Source organism: Mytilus trossulus, chromosome 4, assembly GCF_036588685.1.
Source record: "Mytilus trossulus isolate FHL-02 chromosome 4, PNRI_Mtr1.1.1.hap1, whole genome shotgun sequence".
Classification (NCBI taxonomy): domain Eukaryota; kingdom Metazoa; phylum Mollusca; class Bivalvia; order Mytilida; family Mytilidae; genus Mytilus; species Mytilus trossulus.
Window position 1 is genome coordinate 36,648,082 of NC_086376.1, and position 9,160 is coordinate 36,657,241.

The 9,160-nt window shown below is 32.9% G+C and overlaps 1 protein-coding gene across 4 annotated transcripts; it reads left to right on the forward strand.

Moving 5' to 3' along the window:
- The first annotated feature begins 967 nt into the window (after positions 1–967).
- Positions 968–8,431, forward strand: LOC134715227 (uncharacterized). Of its 4 annotated transcripts, none has more exons than XM_063577272.1 (6): positions 968–1,058; positions 5,027–5,139; positions 5,469–5,651; positions 6,059–6,133; positions 7,175–7,258; positions 8,210–8,431. In XM_063577272.1, the coding sequence occupies exons 2-6, from the start codon at positions 5,035–5,037 to the stop codon at positions 8,270–8,272; spliced, it is 510 nt and encodes a 169-aa protein (XP_063433342.1). In that variant the 5' UTR covers positions 968–1,058; positions 5,027–5,034; the 3' UTR covers positions 8,273–8,431. The 4 variants fall into 4 exon arrangements, with proteins under 4 accessions (XP_063433342.1, XP_063433341.1, XP_063433344.1 ...); XM_063577271.1 differs by lacking the exon at positions 968–1,058 and adding an exon at positions 1,206–1,355; XM_063577274.1 differs by lacking the exon at positions 968–1,058 and adding an exon at positions 2,855–2,962.
- Positions 8,432–9,160: the final 729 nt, after the last annotated feature.

Sequence of the window (9,160 nt, forward strand, 5' to 3'; positions counted from 1 at the left end):
GTTTATTACGAGTCTGGTTCGTGATGAGCATCATCCGTAAAGCGTTGATTCCATTCACGGTTGCTTAACCATTTTCTACAATACACGCCTTTCGGCCAAAAGTTTTCTGTTTCGACAATTTCTGCACAGTTTTCTGTGATGTTAAGCTTCGCAGATATCCGACGATCATTGTTCCTTGTGCTAAAGAAACGTAAGTATGTTACATGTACATTTTTAGTTTCTAAGTAACTTATAACTGAGAACCTGAGATCCCACCGGTTTTTGGTGTGGTACGTGTTGCTCAGGCTTTTGTTGCTGTGGCGTGTTTTGTATACTGTTGTTTGCAATTTCGTATTTTCAATGGAACTGTCAGTTTGTATTCAGCTGATCAGTTTCAATATCCCTTTTGTATTTGTTTCACCTCTCTTATATAGTGTAAATCGTTCCTCTGATATGTTTATATGATCAGAACTTCTTCTATATTTCTCAACATAGCTGTACAAATTTGCGTCTTGGAATTGTTGAAGTGTATCATTAAAATTCTGAAAACTGATATAAATTCTAAGTTAAGAGATTTTTCGAAAATAGAAACAAAAATGTTTAGACCAGACTGAGTGCCTGTTTGTATATGTTTTCCTGATAACAAAAATGTATCTATACTGCAGGAATAGATAAAAACTATATACTATTGTTACCTGCATTTTTCGTATGAAACTGATGGGGTTCACTCCGGAATATACATTTCGCCAATTAGTTTAGGAAGTTACATTAATTATTTCTTATTGTTTCTTATTGTTGGTAACCCTAGCCAGTGCCTAAGGAAGAAGCTAGAAGTTGTCTATAGAAATCTTGCGTGAAACTCACCTATTAGCAAAATTTAATGCTCCGAAAAAGGAAATATGGTCAGGAATTTTAGAATGGTTTGTTTATATTTAATCTGAAATTTTGATAGGAGAGAAAAATTAACATTGAGTTGTACAATTATAAAATCACATTACCGTCCTGTAGAAATATTTCCGTCGTGTGAACACTATTAAAGAAACTGCCTCGTCTGAAGACATAAAGACGGATAAGATATGGTAAGCAATATAAAATTACCATTCAATTCTTAAAATTAATAATTGTGCATTATAAAAAATGATTTTTTGACGGGTGCATTTCAATCACATTGTATGTGCACAGATCGACCGTAATTTAAATACATCTATAGATAATACAGCGATACGTGTGTCAGAAAATTCTACTCAATACTAAGAATCAATTCGTAAACATGATAATATCTATTTAGTAGATACTGGTAACAGATGTATTCATTGAAACATTTTTTAAACGTTGGAATATAAAATAAAAGATATCGATGATTAGTCGTCATTAATGTAAGTCTATTTACACATTATATCAATGACCAAACAATTTCCAGAAAGATCTAATTAAACTACTAAAGGTAAAATGTGTGTATTACATCTAAAGGTACAATCTTCTTTCTATTGTTATCCTGTTTAGGGACTTGATGATAATCTACATCATGTATTAACTATATTTTTTATTTGGCGTGACTGATCTCTCTCTTGCAAGGAAAGTGACTTATCGAATTTGACTTAGGCCGTGTTCACATTGACCTAAACTCGGTGTTGTGATAGTGTAATTCACACATAAACTAAACATAATTACGTTCCCATTGATAAAACTCAATGTTTACATGTAGTTTAAATCATGTTTTGTCTACATGCAGTCGATAGTCGATGTAGGCCTTGTGTAGGTTCAGTGTACACAAAACTAGACATTCCGAACTGTAATTTTTCCATTTATATGTAAAAAAGAAACAATTTTTATATAAAATTGATACTTATAACACTCATTAATTAATTTAAGTTCTTTTCAGAAATATTTGTCTAAACTTGATATATTTATTTGTTATAAAAACATTTTACGTAGCCTTATTAACCCCTTATCAAAACTCATCCTCATCATTGCCGAACACATAATTCCTTAGAAAAGGTCTTACCGAATCGACTGGACTAGGACGTACACACTGACAGAAATATTTGCCTCTGGTCTTAACTCAAACAACGATTCACTCATAAATGCATTACTGAAAAAGGGTGAGGTTAATTGTTTGTTTGTGTAGAATCTCAGATCCGTTAAAATGCAATTACAAATAATGTAGAATCTCAGATCCGTTAAAATGCAAAAAAAAATATAATCATGATCCTCTCTTTTTGCCAAAAAAAATAAAATTGAAGAAACAATACCATTTGAAACAAACAGAATTCTTTTTCTTTGTCTATAAGCACGCTGATGCAGCCTTCATTTTTAATGCGTAGTCGAGACATTATTAAACTACTGCAAATCATCCAAAATGACTTTCTTAAAGGAGCAACCACATTACTTTTAAAAAAAAGCGGTGTCGGAGTCCGATTTTTTTTTCGCGCGAAAGTTGATATTCAATCCTTTGTGGTACCAATTCAATATTTAACACTATAATGTATGGGGAAACTTTGTATTCAAACTATTTTTTCATTCTAATCATCTGTATGACCCGATTTTTTTCAATCAAATTGTGGAAAAATCCATCCCCCCTTTTTTTAAGTCAAATGGTCGTTCCTTTACTGCTAGAAAAGTTGTTCGAAAATTTTAGTTCGGTTCTACCTAATGAACATTTAAATGACATATAGTTTACAAGTGGGAACAAATCTTATGTACAGGTAGCTAAACAAGGTGTATAGATGTGAACTAATGTAATGTGAAACCAGTGTACACTACACTAAACTTATTGTAAACATGTTTACTCTACACGGCGTTTGGTGTGAACACGGCCTTATACAATTACACTGGGTTTGACGTATGATACAATTACAGTTAGGTTTGACGTAATATACAATTACACTGGGTTTGACGTATTTACATGTACACAATACTGCATACTGTATGACATACCCGTCCAGAACACATGAAATATCGACCAACCCTGTTTTTTGGTGTGGTTCGTGTTGTTCATTATTTAGTTTTCTATGGTGTGTTTTGTTCACTGTTTTTTTTTTCTTTTGTCAATTTTTTCTTCTTTTTCCCATCATGTCCATGTTATTGTACTTTCGTTTTGACTGCAACTTATACTTGAAGTTTGAATTATTATCTCTATGGTATATTCCACCTCTCCCTTTTGCTAACTTCACCGATTTTCAAATGAAATAGAACTGGAAACAGCATTTTGTTATGTTTGTTTGTAAGTTTACGTATTTGTTAAACAAATATTTTTCATTCATTTAATTCACTAATCCCCCTAAAGCTAGACAAAAATACATAAAATGGGTCAAGGTTTTATACATTTAACAGGAAATAATAATCATCTACTTATCTCATTTTTTCAATAATATAATCTGATATCTTGTACATGTTGTAGGAGTAAACGGTTTGATAAACTTAAAGGTTAAGATAATTGTGTTGTAGAGAATAGAAGCTAGTACACGTTTTCTGTTGACTATATATGTTAGCCCTTTATATTAAAAGCTAAAATCTGTTCGGAAGTTCAGTGGAAAATAGCAGAGTTTAAAGAATGAGAATGTCTGTATTATCAAATCGGATTTCCAGTAATGGGGAGCATTCTCTATTTTTTTTTCATTATCACTTAGTTTCGTGTTGCTCCTTATCCATGCTCGGAACAACCTGGTTTTGAACTTGTTAATTTGCTTCTCATTGTAGAAGCACAAAATGCAAACATCAAATTTCATAGTATAAAAAAATTATGATATTAAGGAAATATTTATATATTTTTTTTTTAATGACGAGAACATTTAGTGTCATCTAGATCAATTGAACACAGAAATGTATACTGAATGTTGTACAGGACAGAGGTACACGTATTTACCGTGACCGGTATAATATATATGAGAAGTATCATTAAGAGAATAAAGTATTCATTCATATTCCTTCATAAATATACTAGCTAAAAATTTAAAGTATTGTTGTTTTTAACAAATCTTTTACTATTTAGTTCTTTTTAAAAATAATCATTTTTATCAGTAAGATCGTCGTCAAATTTGCATTCAGATTATCATCAATGAATTTATTCTTACTGACATACACATTTTGGGCCGGATTTCAAAGTTTCATATTGAATCAGTCCTCATTTTAAGTGGGAAAGTTATTGAGTTGGCGATTTGATGGTCGCTAATGTTGTTTTACCGGCGACACGTAGCAGAGACAGTAAAATGGAGATTTTAGACCATCAAATCAAAATAAAAAGTGACGGTGGCAACTCTTCAACTACAGTACTGTTGTTCCGATTCTAATGCATTGCAAAACAAATTGATAAGTTAGAACTGGAAAAAAAATGACTCGTTAACTTGAAATAAAATAAAATTCCGCGAAACTTCACTGAATGATTTTGGTTTAAAGACGTAATACCTTCAGGTATGACGTTACTTCTAGGTTCAAATGGATAAAATTACACCAAAACGGCGATTTTGAGGTAGGTGTTTTTTGTTTTTTGTTGATAATATTGTAATGGATAGTTGTTGATCCAACCTGAATTCAAAATGTCGGGTATCGCCTTAGTTACGACATGTCAAATGTGGGTTATTGGTCTTTTCAACTTATTTTGATTCGGGCGTCACTGTTGAGTCTTTTGTAGACAAAACGCGGGTCTGGCGCAAATACAAAATTATAATCCTGGTATCTACGATATGAATCTATTTGATGGTATCTTTTAGGAAATGAAAAAAAAAGATATAACATAAATACTAGTATTTCATTTGAATCCTATTTCTACTAAATGTTCAGCTTCAAATAAGGAGAGGCATTTGGCCATTTGAACATTTATATGTTTCAATGTTAAATGTAGCGTCCATTCCGCTGAACCGATATAAATTTTAGTTTATGCCTGCCTCCGGGTACGGGACTTTCTCACTGCGTTGAAGGCTCATTGGTGGTCGTAGGCTATTTTCTGCTCTTTGGTAGGGTGGTTGTCTCTTTGACACATTGTCATCTTCCATTCCTAACTCTATTTGACGATTTTAAAATAGTTTTTACAGTTATGTTTGTTTTACAGGTTGAAGTATGGTGTCTAGTGCAATAAAACAGCTGTACGACTTTGTTGTTGCCGTTATTCAATTAAGGGAAGATATTACAAGTTGTTATTATTATACAAAAGCTACAGTATTGGTAAGGTTAAATGAAATAAGTAAAACTAAAATACTGTAATAATTATATGGTTTAAGATATGGTAGCGTTTACAACCAACAATGAATTGTTGTTTTCATTACGTCCAGTGGCAAATAGATTACTACGGAGAAATTATATTTTGTTTTGGTTTTTTATCTTTTCGTCACTTGCAAATGTTCTAAACACTTTGATACAGTTTACGTCAAGACGAATTATACTCAATTTGTGTAAAAAGTGTGACAGTACCTCAATTTTAAAGATTAAAGAAATAGCATTATGCCAAATGATTTAACATCGAAGTGATGACGAAATCAACTTCTTTTTTACAGTTTTCAGCGCTGCTTAGTCTTGCCTGCGGTTTATATATTAGATTCGGTACTTCAAATGAGGAATTAGAGCTGACAGCTTTATCTTCCCCAGCTAACATCTTTATCTCAACTGGAATCTGTGTGTTATTGGCTTCGTTGGTCAACAGAATACTCTACAAATCTCAAGTAGCCTTCATCATATGGGTAGGTTATATAAAGTTCATTTTAAAGATGTTTTTTTTAAGGGGAAACTATAATGGTATTTAGTTATATTTTTGTACTTGTTCGAAGAGTAAATATATGAGGGATAAGAACTGAATGGCGATACAAAAAGGACAATAAAAACTGTGGAATAAAACATGCATTACCAAAGAATAACGACTAAAAAACAAAACCCCTATAGAATATACGTAACAGAAAACAACACGACACCCGTGACACAATAACTCGGGAGGTTGCTTGTTTAATTGTTACGTTCTCATTATGATACATAAAATGGTCATGCATATACCATAGATATGATATTCAGCGTTACATCCGAGCCAACGTAAGACAACGTTTACATGTTTAATAACAAACATATTGAAACAGTAATAATTTCTCTTTGATAGAATATTTTGTATTTTTGTGCGGGGATCATTGGAGAATCACTTTCAGCAGTAAGAGCCTTACAGAACACCTCACTTGTAAGTTCATTACTTATTTGTAAAAATAGAACAACAGATAATACAAATTGGAGTATCAAAACTCAGAAGTCGGAGAGAGATCGACACTTTCATGGCAAACATGATAAACGACAAACAGAAGGAAAAAAAAACAAGTCTACAAAACGCTTAAGCGACTGAGCAACCGGAATAGGACAACGCATTTGTGTCATCTTAGATGCTTCTGAAGGGTTTAGTTTTAACATTTATTTCGCTTCACGTCATTTCACATCCGTAGTGTTTCTCCCTTAAAGTACGTTTGAAGGTCCCATTCATTTGTCATGGTTTTTTTTGGTTTTTTTTTTTAAAGTTCTATATGAAAAAGACATGTCAATGAACGTAACAGCTAAAGAGAATTGGTGCAAATTAGCCAGCAACCAAACTACGCCAACAAATATGCGACACAAGAAATTTGATAAATATATCCTGCGATCAACAAATACGGTTTCTATTATGAGACAGTTTTTGACAAGGTATCAAACAAACCAAAATAATCACTAAAGTTCGTGCATCAAGTGTGGGCTTTCTTTATATTTGGTTTAAGGGTAAGTCAAGCTCGAGCAAATAGTGTGTGCTTTCTTGTTAAGGAGTATAAGGGTAAGTCAAGCGCGTGCATCTAGCGTGGTCCGGACTATCTGTAAAGAGGTTTAAGGGTAAGTCAAGCGCGCGCATCTAGTGCGGGCTTTCTCTTTATTAGATTTGGTGGTGACTCGAGCTCGCGCATCGGTTGCCGGCGTTATTTTTATTGGGTTTGAGGGTAAGTCAAGCTCGTGCAAATAATGTGTGCGTTCTTTTTATTGGGTGAATGTTTGTCGATCTCGTGCATTGGTTGTGAGCGTTCTTTTTATTGTTTTTTTTTTTTTGGGGGGGGGGGGGGGGAGGGAGGGAGGGATACAGGGTAGTTTGGATGACATGGTGTCTGTTTACCAAGCATAACTTAAAATTAAGGGTGGATCATCTACATATAATTAGTATATATACTTTAATTTACTCTAGCTGATGCTTGAATTTTTATCTTTCCAGGAGCAAAATGCAAAACATTCACACAATACCAGATGGTTCTTAAATCTGATAATCTTTACTGGATTTAGTTTGACTTTTATACAGGTAAATATAAATACGTCATACCTAATCGAACAAAAGAACACTACCTCTCTAAACGTACCGAAAACTATTGATAAGAAGCGAGATGTTCAAGTATTGGACTATGTTTATTTTTCAATATATAACACTAGTTGTACGTTTGTGTTGTCTTTTATAAAAAAAAAATCAGTATATGGAAATAATAGTTAGACGAGTAATGACGAAATTTGAATAATCTTGAAACTAGCAAAAGAAGTTTTCATTTATTTTGAAAGAAACGATTCACCAAACTACCAGCTGAGGCTATTTGATATACTGTTCGAATAATGGTCACCACAAGACATTCACAAATTTCTTCATCTTAGCTAAAAAGGCAATACTCTTTTTTTCTTTTTATTCATTTTTACATAAACACGATACCGATAATATAAGAACAAATATATCCAATATTTTAAGAAAATAATATGAGAATAATTTCGCGAAAGGAATTGGCATGTAACAGTATTGGTTGTAAAAAGTATCTAACAAGTTAGGGTATGGGTGTTACTCATTGTTGGATGCCGTGGGTGACCTTCATTTCTGTTTCATTTGGTCTCCTGTGAAAAGTTTTCTCATTGGCAATCATAACACATCTTCTTATTTTGATAGTCAGTACCGCTTTAAATTAATTTCGCTTATTCTGTATTTATTATAAAAGAGTGGCGAAAGATACCAGAGGGATAGCCAAACTCATAGATTGAAAATAAACTGACAACGCCACGACTAAAAAAGAAAAAGACAAACAGACAAATAATAGAACACAATACACAACATAGTAAAAGAAAGACTAAGCAACACGAACCCCACCAAAAATTGGGGGTGATCTCAATTATTCTAAACACACTTTGAAGATCTTTGAATTTTTTTTTATATGACACTGAAAAGGACATTCCTGCATTTAATTAGTGCCTGTAATAGTCATTACTATCATTTCAGATATTTGCATTGGCTGCTTCCATGACTTGGGTTATACTCAATGTGGAAAGGAAAAAGAACTGATACATTTATGTTTCTTCCACGGGCCAGTAAACAATGGTATCATTATACAATGTAACACAGTTTAAGTTAACGGACGAATCAATACTTTTAAACAACTTGTGAAATGGTCATAAATTGTTATGTGTATTTGTTAACGGAATAAATGAAAATTAGTCTGACATGATGTCTATCCCATTTTGTGTAAAAAGAAGTATATTTTTGATTACTTATGTTTTAATCTAAATAGGACCAGTAACCAAACGCAAAACTATTGTCTTATACGTTTTCGGTAGCTTTTGGTCCATGAACAGATTTTTTAGAATTCTCTTTATCAAATGCTTGTCTTTTTTATAATCTTTCCGGTTCCTGTTGCTCATCCTTAATCTCTATGAAATTTTTGATATTATGGTGGGTCTCTCTGTCATTTTTTATCTCGCTTTTGAAGTTTATGAGATTCCTTCGTTACCATCATATTTACAACCACTGGGTCGATACCACTGCTGATGGAGTTTTTATTCCCCGAGGGTATCAGCAACCCTGTATTTAGCACTTCTATGTTGACATGAACTATCATTGATATGATCATAGTTCACTGTTTTACAGAACTTAAATTTTTTGAAACACAAAGGCTCTTCTACCTCAGGAATAGATTACCTAAGCTGTATTTGGCATAACTTTTAGGCGTTTTTTGTCCTCAATGCTCTTGAACTTCGTACTTTATTAACTTTTAACTTTTCTTTATTTGAGCTACATTAATGATTTGATGTAGAAAGATATGGTATGAGTGCCAATGAGACAACTCTCCATCCAAGTCTTTTGTAGACGAAATGCGCGGCTGGCGCAACTACAAAATTTCAATCCTAGTTTCTATGATGAGTTTATATGTCTCTTTCTAATCGATCTACGAGA

What these genes read in the sequence shown, in the direction of transcription:
- LOC134715227 (XM_063577272.1), top strand. Translation starts at nt 5,035, where the DNA reads ATGGTGTCTAGTGCAATAAAACAGCTGTACGACTTTGTTGTTGCCGTT. An exon ending in ATACAAAAGCTACAGTATTG is followed by an intron (nt 5,140 to 5,468) that starts GTAAGGTTAAAT and finishes TCTTTTTTACAG; the next exon opens with TTTTCAGCGCTGCTTAGTCT. An exon ending in AAGTAGCCTTCATCATATGG is followed by an intron (nt 5,652 to 6,058) that starts GTAGGTTATATA and finishes TCTCTTTGATAG; the next exon opens with AATATTTTGTATTTTTGTGC.